The sequence below is a fragment of the Dermochelys coriacea genome, chromosome 16 (genome assembly GCF_009764565.3).
Source record: "Dermochelys coriacea isolate rDerCor1 chromosome 16, rDerCor1.pri.v4, whole genome shotgun sequence".
NCBI lineage: Eukaryota > Metazoa > Chordata > Testudines > Dermochelyidae > Dermochelys > Dermochelys coriacea.
The window spans coordinates 9,269,039-9,292,571 of NC_050083.1; the positions used below are offsets into that span (position 1 = coordinate 9,269,039).

General features: G+C 43.8%; 1 protein-coding gene across 1 annotated transcript in view; it reads left to right on the forward strand.

Annotated features, from left to right (window-relative positions):
- Positions 1 to 23,533, forward strand: part of PAPPA (pappalysin 1) — a 228,182-nt gene that overhangs the window by 122,731 nt on the left and 81,918 nt on the right. Inside the window, exon 10 of the mRNA XM_038374672.2 lies at positions 1,143 to 1,339. Coding sequence (XP_038230600.1) covers positions 1,143 to 1,339 — 197 coding nt within the window. The remainder of the gene's footprint in view (positions 1 to 1,142; positions 1,340 to 23,533) is intronic.

Genomic DNA, 23,533 nt, shown 5'->3' on the forward strand with positions numbered 1-23,533 from the left:
TACATAATTGAATGATAATAAACTGATTTATTCTGGCTCATGCTATGGTATTTCTCTGTGTAAACTATGAGGAAAAATAAACAGGGGGTTTAGTATTTTGGAAGTGACTCAGAATTGAGTGACTATTGAATTTTCTGACACTTGTCTTCAGAAAGGACTCAATTCTCATCTGGGGTCATTTCCATCATTCCAACTAGCAGCTCATGCCAATTTCCTACCATTTTTGCAGTAACTTTCTTTACCAGACAAAAATACAACAGCATGTTGGGACGGGATGCTTGGCAATGATAACATGGTATAAACTGGGATACTGATAGGTTAGAGATTTAATTCTCAGTGAGGCCTTCAGTGACTGAAAGTCATTACTGGTCTGAAGTCTGTTTAAAAGAAGAGGGTTGGTCTCCATTCAGTTCCTACTGGGTGAGCGTCACAGACGCAACCTCATAAATCTGGCACTAACGGGCATCTTTGTTGGCGGTCTCATTAGAGAAGCCACAGAATAAATGAATAAAGATATTTAAGTTCCCTTTTGCTTCTGATCCTTCCAGGTCAAGTCTAAGTCACATTAGCTGGGGTGATATGTGTGTGGCAAGTTTACCCTTCCGCTGCCCACGCTGTATCTGAATAAACAGATACATTTGGCCTTTAGTTTCTCCCTAGAGCTGTTCGTTTGGCAGTGTTGACCATCACTGAATTCAGTTGTTGTCGTTTTGCAAGTGTCATTTAAGAACAAAAAAGGGAAACATTGTGGACCCAATTCTCTGTTGGCTTAACTCCATCAAAGTCAATGAAGTTCTGCCAGCTAAGAATTTGGCCCTATAAGTTCATTTTCTTTCTCAGTACTAAGCTTTAGTAAGATCCTTTAAAAATGGATACAGGTAAAAATATGCAGGGAAAACACGAGCTAGGAAGTATCCTGGGGACTTTCATATGGCAGAAGAGCTGCATTCTTTCTTTGTTCTGCTTTCTTAAAATGATATCATCTTGCACTGCTAAATGACCACCGCCATTACTGCACATGGACCTGGATGGGGGATGCATTACCACTTCCTTTGCCTGGCCTATTATGACCCAAGCAACTGGGGACACACGTGAGTGTAGGAAGTCCTTAGTAATTATTCCTCTTTGATTTCTCTCTGCAGACGAGCCCAGCAGGTGCTACTTCCATGACGGTGATGGGGTATGTGAGGAGTTTGAGCAAATGACCAGCATCAAAGACTGTGGGGTTTATACCCCCAAAGGCTTCCTGGACCAGTGGGCTTCCAACGCGTCAGTCTCTCATCATAGTGACCAGGGGTGCCCAGGCTGGGTGGTCATTGGTCAGCCAGCAGCAACTCAGGTAAGAAAGACCCAAACCCTCTTCACCTGCTGTAAAGCTAAGTCCAACAATGCAAAACTTCCATCTGTAGATCCATCCAGTTAACTCGCAACTTGGATCAGGAAAGCTACTGAGGTTAGCTGTCTTCAGTATGAGTCTGCCAAGCAGCAACGAACTCCAGATTCTGCCTCTAATGACTGGGCAGGAACTGGCTCAAACTACTGGTCTCTCTGCTTCTGAATCCTATCTAATAGTGGCCAATACCTGCTGCTTCAGAGGAAGTACTCTGCAAGAGGCCATTGTAAAATAATCTGTCTGCAAAGAAGGTTTCCTCCTAAAGCCCATTAGTTAAAGTGACCTTATATACCAAAGCTTGAAGATTTATATCCCTTCCAAAGTGTTTGTTTATTCATATCTATTGCTTGTAAGGCTGGATATTCCTGTTATCTGCATTGATATTGAATCCTTTTTGGAATCTCTTGGCTTTGATGCTATCTTGTGGCAATGAGTTCCAAAGGCTAACTGAGTGTTGTATGAAAGAATATTTTCTTCTAACAGTTTTGAATTTGTCACTTTTCAGTGTCATTGAATGTCCCCTCATTCTTGTTTTCTGAGAAAAGGTGAACAGCGGGGATCAATCAACCTGCTCTGTACCATTCATTACTTTGTATACTTTCGTCATGAGTTGTCTCTTCTCTAAAGTAAACAGTTCCTCATTGCTTGTTCCCCTGGTAGAACTACCCATGATTATCTAGAATGGGTCATGGAAGGGCGGTATAGAGGGACGTGTAATGTCAACATATACAGCAAAAGATTGAACTATATATTATATATTCTAAACACTTCCAAGAGGCCTGCAAGCGAGAACAACTTTCACCAAACCACTTGGTCCAGTTTATATTGTACATGAATCCATAACCAGTTAGTGATAAAGTCCACTCCAAAAACATAAAGTGCCATTAGTATTGGGTTAGAACCATGGCAGCGTCACGCTTACTAGCAGCCTAGGATTGCATGTGGTTGCCTTATGGTTACCTGTTTGGTATGATCTTTTATTTTTTCTGTGCACAGGTGCCCCTGCCCCTCCTCCCTCTCCATTCTCTGTGCATTAGAACATTTCAAAATGCATGATCTAATATGCTTCTGGCGCGGCTCAGTGTGCATGTCCCCCGGGCACTCTACCCCAGCTGAGGCACTACAGGATAGCAGATCTGTTTTCATAGTGTACTAATACAAATACGAGTAGGCAGTGAAGTAGGTGACATACGGTCATGCTGTGGAAAAAACCCTACTGTGTGGCCACAAGTCAAGCATGTTTGTTGTAGCCAGCTGAGAAGAGGTTGTCACAGCCTCATTAAGAAAATATACATACGGGACACTGTTGCATCACACAGGCTCAATGCATGTAAACATGTCTCCCCCTTGTGACTGGCCACAGTGTCCCTAAGAGCTGACACTCCCAGATAAAGAAAAGGAGGACTTGTGGCACCTTAGAGACTAACAAATTTATTTGAGCATAGGCTTTCGTGAGCTACAGCTCACTTCATCGGATGCATTCCAGATAAAGAGATATTCCTTTAGCTCAACAGGTAGGCCTTTGTACTTTTGGTGCTTAAGGGCCCAGGGTGTGTCCCCGTTAACAACCATGGAGTCTGTATGTATGTGGCTGTGTTCCCATTGCACTAGTGCATTAAGTTCATTGACCTTCTGAAGTTAAAGACATATGTGTATGGCGCCATTGTTTTCCACATGACCAAGGCAGCTTCATAACTTGCAGAACAGCTCATTACATATCACCATGGAACATTTAGACCAGGCAATGAGGAGTCCGGTAGCACCTTAAAGACTAACAAATTTATTTGGGCATAAGCTTTCGTGGATAAAAAACCCACTTCTTCAGATGCATCTAAAGAAGTGGGTTTTTCACCTACAAAAGCTTATGCCCAAGTAAATCTGTTAGTCTTTAAGGTGCCACCGGACTCCACCATCTGTATCCACAAAAACAACGACATGGCTACCCCCTGATACTTAGACCAGGCAGTACCCCATCAGCATCTTAACAGGAAGCACTGACTGAAGGGTGAAAATTAACCTAAGACCCCCTCTAATCACTGCATGTGACAATCAGTGGAGCGCTGACTCCTCCAGCTTCGTTATCTGCCCAAAGCACCCAAGCCTGTGGCTGTTTTTTCCTACTGAAATTACTAGTGTAAGGGATGCCTTTCCCCATCAGAATATTATTCAGAGTTGAGCGAGTGTGTGTGTGTGTGTGTGTGTGTGTGTGTGTGTATTTTCAGTTATAGTTTTTCATGGTGTTGTAGTCTTTTGCTTGAAAATAAAGAGTCATTTGTGCTGGCTTTTCCCATCTGAATCCCCTGAAATGAGTGTGGCACATGATAATACACAAAATACGTAAGCTCACTGTTTGCTAACTATCCATGCTTTCAGTAGTTAAAATGGCACTGTCAAGGTGCTTTAAAAACATTTTAAGTACTTTCTTTTTAAAGTCACTTCGGGTGTTTCTCCCCCTTCCCTTCCCCCCCCATCTTTGCATATTTGAAATTGTTTTCTCACCACAACTTTATTTCTGTCAGAGGCTGCTCACAAGCAGTAGGTTGCTCACATTTGTTAGTTACTGTCATGTTATTCATAAGTCTTGGGCTCGATGTCTTTCCTTGATGTTGTAGAGTGGCTTCTGAGTATTGGCCTGATCACATTTGTTAGCTATTCTGGGTTTGTTTACAAGCAGTGGACTGAACCCAGTTGCTTGGTATAGTAGGGCTGGTTGTTCATCAGAACTGTATTGCACAATTTTGTTTGATGTTCTAAGATTACACATGAGTACTGGATTGTACTTGTTTTGTTATTGTAGAGTTACTCATGAGTACTAGATTGATGAATATTGAAATACTAAGAAAAAAAGAGAAGCTACAATATCCAGTCTGTTTTTGGATATCCAATGTCCAAAATGCTTGTAAAGAATGACACCATCTTGGCACACAGGTATAAATTTGAAAAATGGAGAGGCCAAACCTCCCCTCACCTTTTAAGTAGTCACACTTTCCACAGAGGCAAAAACGATAGACCAGCCACTTCTGCTTTCCAGCCACTGTTCAGAGCTGATTAAGAAATATTCTCAGAACTAATAGTGTCACATTTAAAGCCAAATTGGATCAGTCAGCAAAACTGCACAAATGCCAAGCTACTTGTACCTACACCGTATTTTCTTGATTTCTAAGTTCTCATCCTCTGATGATGTTTCATGCAGGGACAACTAGTTATCTGTCACTGATGGACAAGAAGTATTTTGGCAACTTACACACTGTCGGGCAACTCTTCAACCTACAAATCTTTCAATAGGTTTTTAAGGATCTTCTCTTTTCCATAAATGCTTTGAGAATCATTATCCGGGCACAAGTCTTCTTGGAACTTTTCTTGTGCTGGAGGTTGCTGAGGCTGGTGTAATTCTTTACAGGACCTGGGCTAGATCCTCAGCTAGTGAAGTCAGTGAAACACCACGAACAACAGAGGAGCTAAGTCGATGTACAGCAGCTGAAGATAGGACCCCACGTCTGCATTAGCCCTGTTTCTTACAATTCCTTATTGCTGTCACTGTCGGTGACACTCTAGTGGGAGTGCTAGTGTGGCCATTGGTTCTTTAATCACTGTGCCATAGAGACCTACTTTGAGAAGGCTAGAACGTTTTCCATACTGGAAGCTCCAGAGAACCTCCTCCTCCAATTTAGCTGGCACCTCGCCGGGTCCCATTTAGAAATATGGGATGGCAGAATTAATGCCGTCCCCCAGCCCCCACACTAGTAACCCCTGCATTAGACGACACAGTGGTTAATATGCCGGTTCTCCCAGTCCACTCTAGGATCTCCGCCATTGCCACCATGAGTAAAGGTGCACCAGTGGAGAGTTTTAAGGAAGAAAGTCTGCTGTGGACTAGACAGAGTGCGAATGGGAATTGCTTTTCTCTGGGATTTGAGGAGGCAGGTTTGGCTAGAAGGCTACGTATTCGGTCAGCGTTCTCATTGTGCATGTGTTTCTCTTATTTTCCAACAGCACCATTAGCACTGGAGGAGGGGTTTGTTTGTTTGTTTGTTTGTTTTTAGAGAAGGTTGCATCAAATCACGCTCTTGTGTTTGGGGGGTGTTGTTTTGTTTTTGTTGTTGTTGCTTTTTAGAGCAAGCTTTCGGCACAGCTTTGCCTTTGCTAATATCCTTTACGGGAAGTCCACACAAACGCTAACAGGCTGGTTTCAGGAAGGATTGTTTACCTTGGAGATCTTCTGAAGGGAAATCCACTGTTTTATGAGCGAAAAGCAGATGGAGCACTCGCGTGTGTGGAGTGACCACAGGGGGCCTGGGAGGCCATTTCGCCTCACCTCTGGTTGGCATTGCTCCCACTTGTGGATGGCTAACTCTTTTGTGGTTTAATTCCCATTGAGCCGTTAAGTGGTTTTAATAAAGGAATAAAAAGAGAATCTTTGGATAGCTTACTATTGCACTTACAGCGAGCCCTGCTTGTTATTATCCCACTTATATCAACATGGCGTGCAGGACCCAGAAGCTGATGTTTGCATTGGCGACCTTCAGTGCCAGCCCCTAAATAGCTTAGCAGCCCTTGATTGCATTTCCTCCCAATTGTGCAGAAGCTGATTACAGCAAGTCACCGTGTAAATATTCAGTTTATGCTTACTGCTGGTACCTGTGTTGTCCCCGGGATGGAAAGGAAGCTGGACTCAGTTGTAACTAATCTAAAGGAGATTTTGTATTGAGTCTGCTGGACACAGAGAGACCCTGTGGTTCTTTCTGGCTTTTAAGCTCCCAGACTGACCAATATACCCTGTGCTGCTAGGGTCACCACACAGGGACTCCCATTGGAGTAAGAAGTCATGGAAAGGGACTGTTGCTCTGTTGTTACTTCTGTACCCTCTCTCTCAGTTCTTACACTTCCACAAACCCATGTGTATAAGCAATAAGCACATCACTCTACCTGCTGCAAAAGGCTTTCTAGAATTACAGAACCGCTGACCTGCTGATGTTCTGTGTGCTAGGAGAGAGAGAGCCCCCTGCATAAAGGAAATAACAGCACTGAAAAATGGGGATCTGGGAGGGCGGGGGGAGTAGTACAAATACTGTAATGACATTGACAAGGATGAAGAATCCACTCCCAGGTTTCTGCCACATAGTTTTATTTCAACAAATAAATATAGCTCAGAAGAGAATTCCCCAAAGATCTGGCAATGCCAATAAATATAATAATCCTGGATGGGGGTGGGGAAAAGAGGAAACCCGCCACTTTCTTTGAGGTGACCTGCTTGAGAAAAGGAAAGGTGTCTGTCTCTTGGCTCTGCGAGTGGTCATGTCCAAACTTCCCTGTTAGAAGCCACGTGTTCCTGCTCGTCAGAGGTGACACGTCTGTTGTGCTTGGATTGAGAAACAATCCCCAGTTTTAATAAGATGATTTGCTTTGCAAATGTCTTGGTTATTGATAGCACATCCAGGCTTTGAACAGCTAGCCTCTTGGTTGTCAGCAGAATCCTGCTAAAGGTACGTCTACACTGGAATAAAAGACCCATGGCACCACCATGGCTGGCCCAGGTCAGCAGACTCAGGCTCATATGGCACGGGCTGCAGGGCTAAATATCTGTGTAGATGTTTGGGCTCAGGCTGAAGCCTGGACTCTGGGACTCTCCTCCGAAGGAGCCCGAACAATTTTACAGCCCAAGCCTGAGTCAGCTGAGCTGGGCCAGCCACACTTGTTTAATTGCTGTGCCAATATACCCTAAGAGGAACCATTAGTGGCAGAACCATGAGTGAGCAGAGACTGTGTCAGGGTTCCTTCCCCACTCTGAACTCTAGGGTACAGATGTGGGGACCCGCATGAAAGACCCCCCAAGCTTATTCTTACCAGCTTAGGTTAAAAACTGCTCAAGGAACAAACTTTGCCTTGTCCTTGAACAGTATGCTGCCACCACCAAGCATTTTAAACAAAGAACAGGGAAAGAGACCACTTAGAGCTGTCTTCCCCCAAAATATCCCTCCAAGCCCTATACCCCCTTTCCTGGGGAGGCTTGAGAATAATATCCTAACCAATTGGTTACAAAATCATCAAAGACTTAAACCCCTGGATCTTGGAACAATGGAAAAATCAATCAGGTTCTTAAAAGAAGGGTTTTATTTTAAAAAAATAAAAGGTAAAAATCATCTCTGTAAAATCAGGATGGAAAATACTTTACAGGGTATTCAGATTCAAACCACAGAGGATCCCCCCTCTGGGCAAAACCTTAAAGTTACAGAAAACAGAAATAAACCTCCCTCTTAACACAGGAAAAATTCACATAAAACAAAAGATAAACGAATCCGCCTTGCCTGGTTTACCTCTACTGGTTGCAATATTGGAGACTTGGATTAGTATGGGTTGGAGAAGATGGATTTCTGTCTGGCCTCTCTCAGTCCCAAGAGAGAACAACCCCGTAAACAAAGAGCACAAACAAAACCCTTCCCCCCCCACCCCAAGATTTGAAAGTATCTTGTTTCCTTATTGGTCCTTTGGGTCAGGTGCCAGCCAGGTTAGCTGAGCTTCTTAACCCTTTACAGGTCACAGGATGTTGCCTCTGGCCAAGAGGGATTTTATAGCACTGTATACAGAAAGGTGGTTACCCTGCCCTTTATATTTATGACAGGCTGGTTCTGGAAAACAATGAGCTGGGTCCTAGTTGCTTTCTGTTGCAAAAGAACTGTTGGTTTCTCTTTCAAGCCTATGCTCTGCTCATGTAGATGGATTTCTAGTACTGATCCTCCTGAGTGTCTGAATTCGGTTCAGTAAGTCCTTAAAACCAGACCTTGGCCCAGAGTCTACTGACAAGATAACTGGGTTCCTGGCCTAAAGGCTGTTTTATCTTATGCCATCTGCCAGTGGTTACTCCAACAGCTCAGATTAATTTAACATAGCAGCATTGTGGCCAGACCCCTTTTTTCACCAGCCATGCACCTGCACCAGAGCCAAGAACGGTCTGATGCAGGAGCTACTACAGTGGCCATATGCCACCCAAGCTTCCGGCACTCCAAGGGAATCCTCAGTTGGCCATCGATAGCAGATTTGAGTCTGCTAAGGAGCTGACCTCTTGCCACTATGCCAAACTGGGCTGGAAATCTCAAAAGAATGGTCTTTCCCAGGAGACCTCTGGCACTTTCACTCCATGGCTCAATAGTGGCTCTTAGTGCATCATTTGAAGATCTCAATTGCTTTAAAAATATGAATTAATTTAGCCTCGTCAGATCCCCACTCTGAGATGGGGGTTTCATATCAGTTTAACAGATGAGGAAGTTGAGGCATGGAGAGTGAAGTCACTTGTTTAAGGTTACCCGGCAGGTATACAGTAATAGAACCCAGGCCTCCTGAGTCCTAGTTGGTACTCTGTCCACTGGGCCACACTGGCTAGGATTAGACTGACCAGCTTCCCAGAACTAGGACATTCAGAGGCCCTCGTAAATGAAAGACGTTATCTTGTTACTTTCAAATCTTAAAGAAAGGTTGGTTCAGATTTGTGGGGGTCTGTTCTTATCACCTCTCTCTGGGAAAACATGATTTTTCAGCTCTTTTGGTAAGGGTGGTCAGGTGTTTTTCATCAATCTGCTGCAGTCCAACAAGTATATTGCTAGCCAACTAGTCTTGTTGATCTTCTGTCCCCTGCTGGAGGTGGGTCACCTGGGAGCCTGGAAGGATGTCCCTCAGTAGTGACACCATCCCTCCTGGTGCATAACTCAGATCGGTGTTTTGGGGAAATCTACAGTTCAAAATAAAATTGAATGAGAAGTAGGCTTTCCATGTGTGCTGTCCGGCATGAAAAGGCTGTATTGTATAGAGAAGGTTGGAAAAGACAGTTATCTTAATGGGCAACTAGGGATTAGATAGTAAAAAGGGTAGAATGCTAATCACTTGACTGCATTCCCTGTTAGAACAATGGTCTGTCTCCCACCCACTTCCTTCAGCATTTATTTCATCTTTGCAGTAGTAAACCACCAGCCTGCGTGGTGAATGTAGTAGTCTCAGGCCAATTCGTGAGAGGAGGACAGTGAGAAAACATAGTGAGATGTCAGAGGAGATTCCAAGCTATTTTACCAAACACTGGAGGGATACCCTCCCATCCTTTGGTTTTCAGAATAATTTTTCAAGAGCACATGTGCAAGTCATCTAAAGGAAACAGAACAGTGAGGACCAGGGGCTGGTACACTGTGTTCCCTTTGTGTACTGTTCAGAAAATAGATAAAAGAAACAAAGGATGATGCAGTGAGCAAAGCCACCATCAGGACTTGCAGAGAGGTTTAATCTGACCTTTTTCAGAAATCAAGGTCAAACTGAAAGTCCTCAGGTACTGGAAACTGCTCCTGCCTGCCTAGGACCTGGAGGCATTTACCACTAGCAAAACACGATCAGGAGTCCATAACACTGGTACTAAATTAAGGCCAGAACTTGAGGGAAGGTAGGTAGGTAGGTTTTCTCTAATGAAAAACCTCATCTGCATTTTCAGGGAACCAGTACAGTATATCATTTTATCATCCTGCCTGTTATACACACAGAGAACAGAAAACAGGCCGGTTGGCACCCCCCTCTCATCAGGGAGATGGAAAGTGGGTACCTGGTACAATCAGAGTGCTCACTAGCATAAACTCTTGTGAATGGAGACATCTCCCCTCCTTTGCTCTAGCCACTCCACCTGCCGGTCTCTGTGTCTGCGGCTGCTATACCCTTCTGATTCACAACATGTACAGCAGTAAATGTGGGGTAGCTCCCCTACATCCCATCTGGATTGTTTGTTTCAGGTCTTTCTCTGTTCTGAGCAGAACGATCGGGCATAAATGCATCACCACGTTCGCATTGTTCATGCATGAAGAGATCACAGCATTTCTCTTCCCGTCCCCTCCCCAACCCTCGTCTGACTCTCTCCCCCATGCAGCTTCACCATAGTATGCATAATTTCCCTTTGCAGCAGGAAATAAAACCTGCTTAAAGCACTGCCAGTCAATCAAGCTAGGTTAAAAATATGCTTGTAGATTAGTTTTGATTGAATTTAAAAATAATAATAATAAGAAGAAGATGAAGAGGGGTGCAGGACCAAAGCCAGCGTGGCCTTTACTATGTAATTTGGTTTCATGTTCTGCACAAGAAAACATGTAAAATATGTAAACAGAGCTCTCCAAGATTGTAATGTAGCTACAGGCAGGGTGCTATTCTTCAGCAGAACGGAATGCCATCCTCAAAAACCACACGCTCATTTCTTTAAGCCTGAAAGTAAACTTTCTCATGCCAGCAGTGGAGAATTTATGTTTTTCTTTAAATGAAGGCTTGTCTGGGCTGCTTGTCCAGAGCATAGTAGGCATTTAGGCCTACATTGTCAGAAAGGGTTGGGTATCGCTCAATTTTTGGGTGTCCAACTTGAGGCACCTTAACAAGGCATGATTTTCAGGGGATGGGTGCTCACTCTGCCAGTGTCTGAAAGTCAAGCCACTTGAAGAGGTGTCAGGCACCCAAGATCACTCGCTGGATTTGAAAATGTGAGACCTTGGGACCAGATCCTCAACTGGTATAAACTGGCCTATTACCATTGGCCACTGGTTCCTCAACTCAATGACCTAATACTGAGGAATCCAAAATTAGTGACTGTGTTTGAAAATGTTGGCCTTAGGGACTGATTTTCCCTGTTCCCTTTGAAGTCACTTCCGTAGGAGTGTTGGATGCTCAGCAGCTCCAAAAAGCAAGCTTAGTTCTCCACTCTGATAAATGGCTGCAAAGCCCATTGGTATCAGTGGAAGCTGTGCAATGTATCTGATACCACAACTAGGCCTTCAGGACCCAGTTTTCAATCATGGATGCCTAAAGGTCATGTTGTGAACTTCTCAGTCAGTGGTGCTGTTATTGACATGAGCAGTCCCACTGTCTGTGTGTGTGGGTATGGGATGGTGGCACATGTTTCAGCAGAACATATTGGTCTCCTTCCCAGCTGATTTCAGTCGGATTGCTCTGGTGCATAACTACTCACAAATGTGAGTAAGGGGTTCACAGCATGGCTCTAAGTTGTTATAACGCTTTGCACTTCTAGCAGAGATGACTTCACTATCACTTGTTAATTAATCCTTACATCACTCCTTTGAGGCAGAGCAATAATGAGAAAATTAAGGCCCAGAGTAGAGGTGACATGTTCACAGTCATGCAGTGAGTCTGAGCCAGGAATTAAACTTACATATCCTGATTTCCAGTGGCATGCTTGAACTGTGGCCATAAAGAACGCATGCTTGTGAGCAAGTAGGTAAATACACCAAAACTGGTGATCACCTACTTTCCATGCACCCATATATATTTGTGCATACATTTGCACCTGCAAATTACTTGTGAACTCAATTTGCACATCTCAGGTTTAAAGATGTGGCCTTTACTTCCAATATAAATGAAATGTGTGTGAAGGTTTAACTGTGCATGTGTTTTAATGCAGGCCCCTGAAGTCAATGAGTGGCAGATTTTCCAAGGTATTTAGGTGCTTAAAGAAATGCATGTTAGACACCTAATTCCCATTGAGTTTCAATGGGAGTTAGATGTCTAACCTGATTTGGAGCTTTGAAAATCCCACAGACACCTATCTGCATCTTTGGGCACTTTAGTACCTTTGAAAACCCAGCCTTCAGAGTCAAGCAGCTCCTTCCTTGATACAGACCTGCACTATTCCCTACCATAAACTATTGGAACAGAACAGTATTGGAATATGGAGTTTCTGTTCTACCCCCGGTAGCAATTTCTGAGAAAGGCTGAGCCTGCAACAGCTGTGAGCACTCCTACTCTATCTTCTGAAGGGATTACACCTGGGAGAGACTGAGACTGGTAGCTGTGAGCTCTCTCTCATAGACAGCGCTCCTGCTTTATTCCCTACTGTGACTTCTGTTGGGAAAGACAGGGACTGGAGTAGTTGTGAACTCCCTCACTATCCTGGGAAGTTCTAGGGGGAAATGTTCCAAACAGTCTTCTGGTTTCATTAATCAAAGTTTGAAGCTCCTCAGAGCTACTGGAGCTGTTCTGCAGCCTGATAAAAGTGACAGGCTTTCCCAGACACCTGCAGCAAAATTGCACTTGGATGCAGATGTGAACGGTTGCATGCCAAAGGAAGTAACTGGCTGCTGCTCTAGGAAGGGTCTCTTTGGATGGTCCAACTCATTTAGGGGAACTCATTTATGTGGCCACAGTTTTGTTAGTCAGCAGTTTTAGTCCGACCGCTAGAGAAGCCCTGGGAAATGCGTGTGCTCTTTCTGGTTTACACCCCACAAGCCATCCTTTTGGGTGTTAAGAAAAACAAGCCACAAGACCATTTAATTTCAAGTTGTGCCTGCTGATGTATTGCTGGATAATTGAGATGAGGCCAAAGTACTTTGACTGTTGAAGTACAAATGTATTTCCCCCCACCCCCGCCACACACACACACCACTGCTGCCCGCCAGGGTATCTCTTCTCTATGTATTTTCTCCCTGGATGTTGTAGCCAATTGAAGCCTGGTGACAGGCAGAGCAAGTGTGTCCCTCTTTCTTGGTACCCTTTAAAATTTGAGGCATATTTAAGTTCTCACATACCCAGGAAAGGTAACTGGGCATTTGCCTCCTTAGTTTAGCCAGAAACCTTCAGAGAACACGTGAAGCGCCTTTCCTGTTTCACTGTAACCCTCAAGCTGCCATTGATGGTTCTGTGCACTTGAGCTATTAAGAGAAAGAGATTGATAGCCATATAGCTATTTAGGGTCCAGAGCTCCAGCCCTTGAAGCCAATGGGAGTTCTGTTTGACTAAGTATTGCAGAATTGGGCCCTGCACTTCTACTTCTCTACTTTAAAAATGTATCTTAATTTTGTTTTTGTTTGAAATTTTGTTCATTGTCTGGGTTGGTTCAAGTGTCTTTGTTGCCCAAGTATCTTCTTAGTCAGTATGTTCTTATTATGGGTAACTAATATTCATACTAGAGCTCATTTTGGATGAATTGTTGTTGCTGCCTGTCTTTCTACAGCTGGATGCGTATTTTATCCATCCAAGTCAATCTTTGCCATCCTTTTGTGTGGTGATAGGGAGAGAAAGTTGTTGGGTAGGTTTTAACAGGCCTGATTCTGCTCAGACTTGCAAGAGTGCCTCACCAGTGTCACTCCATCGAATCACTTCACTCCAGGACCATTGAGATCATTTTTTTGCCCTTCTGTCTGCCTAAATTCATGCCACTTTTCTCTGTTGTTGGCAACTTGACTTCATATTGGCACTTGATGCCAAACGGGTTCCTTCTTAAAAGACTCTTTGCTCTGCCCAGTGGTCGTAAAAGCCTGTTGAATGAGGTTGTTTGTCTTTACAGTGACACTAATACCACAGCCCCAGTGAGCTATTGCACAACTGTTTTGCCATAGACTGTGCTAGCTGGTCCAATTTAGAAACATTTAAATTGGGAACCCAACTGTGCCAACGGTAATGTTCTGGCTAGTGTCTTTTGTTTACCATTGCCTCCTTGTGGAAAGGATATAAAATCTGCTAAAGCACTTAGCAATCTATGACGACTTCACACTTTTGTGAGTGGTGGTGTGAAAGGTGGATGCAAAAGCTACTGCTGCTGAGAGTTAGCTGAGAATTTATTTTTGTTTTAATGGGAGTGACCTGAGGTTTTTGAAGCTAAAGGTACAAAGGTCCTACTTTGAGCTGTATCCTACATGCTTCATGGCCTTTTTATGTATATAGCTGGCATTTGTAATCTGTTTAGACATTTGAACCAATGCCCTTTCTTAGTGGAAAACAGCCATTATTTACACTCTAGTTACCAGAACTGCCACACTAGAACAGTTCCTAACAGAGCTAGCATAGGTGATGCAACTATTTCAATGCAACCGCTTTATTCCAAAGTACTCTGTTAAATAAACAGTAACCCTGTGATATATATATATAAACAGGAACACATGGCAAAATTGTGTTACACGGGATACCCCCATTCTTCAGATGAGTTCAGATTCTCTGTTGCTTTGCACTTTGTGCCATCATTTACTTACACTTTGCACTAGTGTAAATGATTGCATAAGGTGCAGGGTACTAGTGCATCACACTTGGGTGCCTCTAGCTAACCAAGAAATTCTGGCATGTGGCATAACTGCATTCATTAAACAAGGTTATTGCAATTTTAATTTTTTTAGTGACTGAGTAGGGCTGAATGAAATGTTTGCAATGAACCTCTGACCTATGCAAAATCACCAGGTTTGGGGTTTTATTACAAATTCAGAACTCAAATGAGCTTTGCTGAAAGGTTCGGCAAAGATCACTCACCTCTTGTGAACACTTGGGTGTGGATCCAGGCCAATTTGGGCCCGGTTCCGAGCCAATCTGGACTAAGTTATGGGTTTGTATTGATACCAGATGAAGTTCATGGTTTCATGTGATTTTGATTTGAAATTCATTAAGTTTTTAATGAATTTGCTTTGAGTTTGGGGGTACATTTAGAACAAGAAAGACAAAGCAAAGCTCAGAATGTGCAAACCAAAATGGATTAAAAAAACAAACACAATGTTCACACAAACCTTTTGGAAGTGAAATAACCACATTTTGCATAAGGCTGTATTTAATAACACCTTGAGTCATGTAGTTATTTCAGACACTCTTACAGCCAGGGCCAGATCCTCAGCAGATGTAAATCAATATAGCTCCAGTGGACTTCTGTGAAGCTACACCACTTTACAGCCACGGAGGATCTGCTAATTAGATACTGCTTTTTCATAATCTCTATTTATATACAGTACACTTCATAATGTCATTTTCCCATAAGAACAAATACTATCATTTTTGTTGCTGTTAACATAAAGGGCACTTATCCACATCTCAGTTACACTAGTACAATTCAGAAGTAACTCCAGTGAAGCCAATGCAGTAACACCACTCTAAAAGTAATGCAAGTGAGACCCGTAACAGTGTTTGAACATGTATAAAGATCACATTTCAATTAACCAAAAAAACAAAACAAAACCCCTTAATGGAAAATTGGGATTCATCACTAGGAAAACTGCTAGAATATGGATCAAAGGGGCAATCAGCCAAGACAGCAGTGAGAATATGCATTGACAGACCAATTGCACAGTAACTTTCAAGCCACAGATGCCATCGGCTGTACCAGATTCGAATGGAAACTATTCTTGTTGAGAACTGGCTCAGCAGCCTGGTGCTAGGACTTTGTACTGCTGTGCAGAAGACATAGGTTTGATCCCCAGTCTTAGTGCCAAATTCAACTCTTAGTTACATTGGTGAAATTGACAGATGAAATTTCATCTTGCTCCTGAGCCAACAGAATCTGGGAGTAATATAGAATCAGTGTGTTCACCCAGAGGGTGGAACAGCCTCCAGTGAATTAAGCAGACTGTTGATGAGCTGCATACAGTTCTTTGGCGCGAAGGACAGTGGCCATGCCGTGGGTTTTTCTCACTTTGCCCCAGCTCTGTGAAAATGCAGGGGAACGTACAAGAGAAATAGGCCAGGGTAGCACAGATTTGTAATGGACTGAATAGTCTGAATAAAATAACCCTCAATCTTCTGCTGGAGGTTTACAAGCAAACTAGAACTGAGCCTTTGCTGAATTTCTAAGATGTTCAGATAAACTTTGCCTCGGTACTTCTTAGTTCCGAACAGGACAAGAACTAAAGGTTCTCCGTACCAGGAGAAAGGCTGTTCTTTGAGTATTTCTGGACTGGAATTGAAACTGAATTGCTGGATACCTCATGAGTAAGTCTGTTCCTGTGAGATTTCCATCACAGCTTTGCAGACTCCTGAGGTTCTCATAGTTCAGATAAACTGCCAGATTATTGGGTGTTTGTTTGAACCCAAACTTTGACCCTTTTAATGATTCACTCATCACTAGTATAGACAGTTTCACCTTCCTGTAACCCACAAGTCCCATTTCCTAGCTTAAATGAGGAGCAAAGAGCAGCAGTTTGGAGCCTTTCGTACAGACTGGACCCACTGTGCAGTAGTAGGGAAATCATGTCAGGTATATGTGGCAGTCATCCTGGCTTTAGGTAATAAGCAGACAGGAGCCTTTCTGAAAACTGTCTGCTGCGTCTGCGTGTAGCTTTATTGGATGAAATTAATCCCAGGTCAGTAAAAAGACATATATACTGGAGAATATGTCCTCTTGGTGACTGCGGAGGACAACCCCCAATTCTGACATCAAAGGGTTAAATATTTCATTTTGGAGGGATACGCGACGATGTTTTTTAAGTCTGCCTTTGAGATTCTTTGGCACCGCTTTTCCAAAGCTGGCCTGCAGACAAATTTGCTGAGGTGAATGTAAAGAACATTCTGCAGTGAGGCCAGCTAGAAACTTTAGAAATGGAGCTGGTTTTTATTATTATTATTATTATTATTATTATTACTTATTTGTGGCAATTCTTTCGCTAGCTCCCTAAGGAACCGAATGCATCCAGTTGGTCCTCCAGCAGGTCATATGTTTATCAAAAAGGTTTTCCTGCCCTTTGCAATCATTATATCTGGTCAGCACTGGGTAAACCAAACCGCTAAGGCTATGTCTATACAGCAAAGAAAAACCCATGGCTGGCCCGGGTCAGCCAACTCAGGCTTGCAGAGCTTGGGCTGCGGGGCTGTTTCATTGCTGTGTAGACTTCCAGGCTCAGGCTCGAGCTCAAATTCTGGGACCCTCCCACCTTGCAAGGTCACAGAGCTCAGGCTCCAGTCCAAGCCCAGACGTCTACACAGCAGCAAAACTGCCCTGCAGCCCAAGCCCTGCAAGCTTGAGTCAGCTGGCACGGGCCAACCACGGGTGTCTAGTTGCTGTGAAGACATACCCTAAGTTACCAGTAGTGTGCCAAGTGTACCATGACTTGCAGGCAAGTGCTGAAGGTGCTTCAGCTACTAGACCTACTAGTCACTAACACTGGTGGGTCCCAGTAACCACTAAGAATAAGTCCATGCTGCAGTTAGAAGCCTGCGGCTGGCCTGTTGCTTGCTGACTCAGACTTGCAGGGCTTCGGGTAAGGGGCTTTTATTTGCAGTGTAGGCGTAGCTTAAGACCCATGGCTAAAGTGAAAGGGTGTTTGACTAGGACAGGCAAGAAGGGGAAAGGTTACAGGTACATTAAGTACAGAGGCTTTAACAGTTACAGTCTAAAATGAGCAATAGCTGTTCTTGTTTGGGCCCCTGGGCCATCCAGTCAAGGGTTCAGGCTCTTCAGGGCAAGTCACTGGGGATGTCTTCTGCAGTCCAGGTTCTATGCAAATCAAGTAGGAATCATAGAATATCAGGGTTGGAAGGGACCTCAGGAGGTCATCTAGTCCAGTTAGTTTGACATCTGTATTATGCAAGGTCCTGGAAAAAAATTTGAAGGGGAAATTAGTTAAGGACATTGAAGTCAATGGTAAATGGGACAAAATACAACATGGTTTTACAAAAGGTAGATTGTGCCAAACCAACCTAATCTCCTTTTTTGAAAAAGTAACAGATTTTTTAGATAAAGGAAATGCAGTGGATCTAATTTACCTAGATTTCAGTAAGGCATTTGATACCGTGCCACATGGGGAATTATTAGTTAAATTGGAGAAGATGGGGATCAATATGAACATCAAAAGATGGATAAGGAATTGGTTAAAGGGGAGACTGCAACGGGTCCTACTGAAAGGCGAACTGTCAGGCTGGAGGGAGGTTACCAGTGGAGTTCCTCAGGGATCGGTTTTGGGACCAATCTTATTTAATCTTTTTATTACTGACCTTGGCACAAAAAGTGGGAGTGTGCTAATAAAGTTTGCAGATGATACAAAGCTGGGAGGTATTGCCAATTCGGAGAAGGATCGGGATATTATACAGGAGGATCTGGATGACCTTGTAAACTGGAGTAATAGTAATAGGATGAAATTTAATAGTGAGAAGTGTAAGGTTATGCATTTAGGGATTAATAACAAGAATTTTAGTTATAAGTTGGGGACGCATCAATTAGAAGTAACAGAAGAGGAGAAGGACCTTGGAGTATTGGTTGATCATAGGATGACTATGAGCTGCCAATGTGATATGGCTGGGAAAAAAGCTAATGCGGTTTTGGGATGCATCAGGAGAGGCATTTCAAGTAGGGATAAGGAGGTTTTAGTACCATTATACAAGGCACTTGTGAAACCTCACCTAGAATACTGTGTGCAGTTCTAGTCTCCCATGTTCAAAAAGGATGAATTCAAACTGGAGCAGGTACAGAGAAGGGCTACTAAGATGATCCGAGGAATGGAAAACTTGTCTTATGAAAGGAGACTTAAGGAGCTTGGCTTGTTTAGCCTAACTAAAAGAAGGTTGAGGGGAGATATGATTGCTCTCTATAAATATATCAGAGTGATAAATACAGGAGAGGGAGAGGAATTATTTCAGCTCAGCACCAATGTGGACACAAGAACAAATGGGTATAAACTGGCCACCAGGAAGTTTAGACTTGAAATCAGACGAAGGTTTTTAATGATCAGAGGAGTGAAGTTTTGGAATAGCCTTCCAAGGGAATCAGTGGGGGCAAAAGATCTATCTGGTTTTAAGATTCTACTTGATAAGTTTATGGAGGAGATGGTATGATGGGATAATGGGATTTTGGTAACTAATTGATCTTTAAATATTCAGGGTAAATAGGACTAATCCCCTGAGATGGGATATTAGATGGATGGGATCTGAGTTACCCAGGAAAGAATTTTCTGTAGTATCTGGCTGGTGAATCTTGCCCATATGCTCAGGGTTTAGCTGATTGCCATATTTGGGGTCGGGAAGGAATTTTCCTCCAGGGCAGATTGGAGAGGCCCTGGAGGTTTTTCGCCTTCCTCTGTAGCATGGGGCATGGTTGACTTGAGGGAGGCTTCTCTGCTCCTTGAAGTCTTTAAATCATGATTTAAGGACTTCAATAGCTCAGACATAGGTGAGGTTTTTCATAGGTGTGGGTGGGTGAGATTCTGTGGCCTGCGCTGTGCAGGAGGTCGGACTAGATGATCAGAATGGTCCCTTCTGACCTTAGTATCTATGAATCTATGAAAAACCCCCGGCGCAAAGCAGGACCAATCCACAACTAAATCATCCTAGCCAGAGCTTTGTCAAGCCTGACCTTAAAAACTTCTAAGGAAGGAGATTCCACCACCTCCCTAGGTAACGCATTCCAGTATTTCACCACCCTCCTACTGAAAAAGTTTTTCCTAATATCCAACCTAAACCTCCCCCACTGCAACTTGAGACCATTACTCCTCGTTCTGTCATCTGCTACCACTGAGAACAGTCTAGATCCATCCTCTTTGGAACCCCCTTTCAGGGAGTTGAAAGCAGCTATCAAATCCTCCCTCATTCTTCTCTTCCACAGACTAAACAATCCCAGTTCCTTCAGCCTCTCCTCATGAGTCATGTGTTCCAGTCCCCTAATCATTTTGTTGCCCTCCCCTGGACTCTCTCCAATTTTCCCACATCCTTCTTGTAGTGTGGGGCCCAAAACCAGACACAGTACTCCAGATGAGGCCTCACCAATGTTGAATAGAGGGGAACGATCACATCCCTCGATCTGCTGGCAATGCCCCTACTTATAGATCCCAAAATGCCATTGGCCTTCTTGGCAACAAGGGCACACTGTTGACTCATATCCAGCTTCTCGTCCACTGTAACCCCTAGGTCCTTTTCTGCAGAACTGCTGCCTAGCCATTTGGTCCCTAGTCTGTAGTGGTGCATGGGATTCTTCCATCCTACATGCAACTCTGTACTTGTCCTTGTTGATCCTCATCAGATTTCTTTTGGCCCAATCCTCTAATTTGTCTAGGGCCCTCTGTATCCTATCCCTACCCTCCAGCGTATCCACCTCTCCTCCCAGGTTAGTGTCATCTGCAAACTTGCTGAGGGTGCAATCCACACCATCCTCCAGATCATTAATGAAGATATTGAACAAAACCGGCCCGAGGACCGACCCTTGGGGCATTCTACTTGATACCGGCTGCCAACTAGACATGGAGCCATTGATCACTACCGGTTGAGCCCGACAATCTAGCCAACTTTCTTTCCACCTTATAGTCCATTCATCCAGCCCATACTTCTTTAACTTGCTGGCAAGAATACTGTGGGAGACCGTGTCAAAAGCTTTGCTAAAGTCAAGGAACAACATGTCCACTGCTTTCCCCTCATCCACAGAGCCAGTTATCTCGTCGCAAAAGGCAATTAGATTAGTCAGGCATGACTTGCCCTTGATGAATCCATGCTGACTGTTCCTGATCACTTTCCTCTCCTCTAAGTGCTTCAGAATTGATTCCTTGAGGACCTGCTCCATGATTTTTCCAGGGACTGAGGTGAGGCTGACTGGCCTGTAGTTCCCAGAATCCTCCTTCTTCCCTTTTTTAAAGATGGGCACTACATTAGCCTTTTTCCAGTAGTCCGGGACCTCCCCCAATCGCCATGAGTTTTCAAAGATAATGGCCAATCACAATCACATCCGCAAACTCCTTTAGCACTCTCAGATGCAGCACATCCGGCCCCATGGACTTGTGCTCATCCAGCTTTTCTAAATAGTCCCGAGCCACTTCTTTCTCCACAGAGGGCTGGTCACCTCCTCCCCATGCTGTGCTGCCCAGTGCCACAGTCTGGGAGCTGACCTTGTTCGTGAAGACAGAGGCAAAAAAAGCATTGAGTACATTAGCTTTTTCCACATCCTCTGTCACTAGGTTGCCTCCCTCATTCAGTAAGGGGCCCACACTTTCCTTGACTTTCTTCTTGTTGCTAACATACCTGAAGAAACCCTTCTTGTTACTCTTAACATCTCTCACTAGCTGCAACTCCAGGTGTGATTTGGTCTTCCTTATTTCACTCCTGCATGCCCGAGCAATATTTTTATACTCTTCCCTGGGGATGCCTCCTGCAGTCCAGATTCTATGCAAAGCTTGCAGATTTCCATGCCAGGATCTCTTAGTGGTGTTGGTCTCTTGTGTTGGGGCCCCTCTGCACCAGCTCTCTGTCCAGCTTCTGCCCTTCCAGCATAAGTCCCAGCTGAGTGTCTGACAGTCTCACTCTGCTTCACACCTAGGCCTTAGGTTCTGCTGCAGCCTACTCTGTATGCAGTGCACTCTGGGTTTCTCTTCCCTGCAGTTCCTGGCTAGCTATGTCATTGCTGCTTCCAGGTCACTTGAACTTCTTGCTGGCTCAGGGTCTTTTCATGGGGTGTCTGCCCCTCCTCCTACCTGGCCCACTGAGAGGGGGAATGTGCTGTTGGAAGGGGGTTGATGGGAATCGTAGTTTCCTGCTTAGCAGATCCATCACACCTTCTACAGTTCCTGTGCAGGACTTTGTGTCCCAGCACAAATATACTTGTCACAGTGAATTGTAACCGTAGAACCCATTGTACTCATTTGGGGCTTGCTCTTTCGCAAACAGTACTGTGTTCGGCATGTTTCATCGCAAAGGATCCCAAAGCAATTTTATTACTGTAATCCTACAACTAGGAATTGTTTTGGCCAGTGCTGAAATGCAGCCCCCCGCTACAGCAGGAAGCAGTGGGCCCTTAACAGCACACCACAACGCCACATATCAGCATTGCATACGTAAATATTACATCCACTTTAAACCGTCTCACCTGAAAGCCACCCTGCTCATTGTCACCAGATGAGACACTGTGCAGCTCTGATGATCAGCAGCAAGGCTTGATTTGGAGGAAGTGAGAACAGACCAGATCATACACTATGGTCTTATATATGCACTGGAGATTTGCCCTAACTAGCCAAATCTACTTGCAGCCATCTGAGGCCACCTACCTGGGTAGCTGCACTGGCTCAAACTCCTGGTATAGATAGGCACAGCTGCTATTAATTGCAGATTTTTCCTTATAACTGTTTCAAGTAGGGGTGAGTCCCATTAGTGCAAATAGGAGCTTTGCTTGACTGCACTTGGGGGTTGCTTTGTCTGGGCTGAATGGTTGCTTGGCTGGGTTGAATGGTACATGACCAACACACGCTTGCTTGCAGAGATAGATCCTTCATGTGTCTGTAGGCCTCATCATGGTATCCTCTGAGTGCCTCTCTGTCTTTAATGGTTTTTATCCTCACAGAAACCCTGTCAGATAGGGAATTGTTCCCTCATTTGTAGGTTAAACCTGTTGGGCTTCTAGTAATAAGGGTCTGAAGCTAGAGCTCTTTGGTGCTGTTGGCCGTCATATACTCTGGCACGGATGCTTGAAAGGGAAACATGGGGAAGCTCCTAGCAAGTAATTCATGTAGGTACTTTGCAATTGCTTTGTGGCAATCAGTAATTGGCTAGAACTGAGAAAAGGATACATTCACCATGTGCATTAGAAGGAATATTGAAATGGTGAAATCTGTCAGAGAGTGGGACAGTTAATCTAATCAGGTTGTTATGGCACAACACTTAAGGAACTTGACCACACTAGGGAAATTTGCTATCAATTGGTAACTCCAGCATTAACAATGGTACAACTCCCGCAGCCATTCTTAACACCACATGGATTAGACTTGCTCAGACCCCTGTCAATCACAGCTTTCCCCTTGATCTTCACACCCCCCTCCCCCCACAATGTTCTGAATTGTTTGCATAAGTAGTGATAGGTCAGCCTCAGAAGGTTGGGGTGCTTATCTGAACCTTTTTCAAACTAGCCAAATCTACTGAGTCTGCAGAATTGAAGTAGAAATCTCCTAGGAGCAGACTTTCTTGTGAGATGTTAAGGATTCTGCTTATGTTCCCAGATAAAACCAGAAAGAGCTACAGTTCTGGTTCACAAAAAGTGAAAACTAGCTATTTAAAAGTTATCAGAGTTTTTCTGATCCTCAACAATGGTTTGTTTTGGGTTTTGTTCAAATTTTTGGTGAAGGTCTGGGCCTGTTTTTAATATTGGTTCTCACACATCTTTTAAGTGGCATTTAAAATGAGCCAAACCCTAGCTCTCCTGTTTCTCTCAACCAGCTTTTTGTGCTGATAGAGTTAGTAGAGAAACAAGAAAAAGAACAAAACAATATAAAAGCAGTGAGATCTTTGTTCCTGTCAAAGAGTTCTATGACCATTTAAATTGCAGATGTGAGTAAGACACATGTCCTAACTGGATAGGTACAATATTAAAACAAAATCCATGCTCCCAACAAGAGAGAGGCTGCTGAAAATGCAAGAAAGGAGAATTGTGAAATGATACATGTTGAATTGTTGGACTGGATTTCAAAT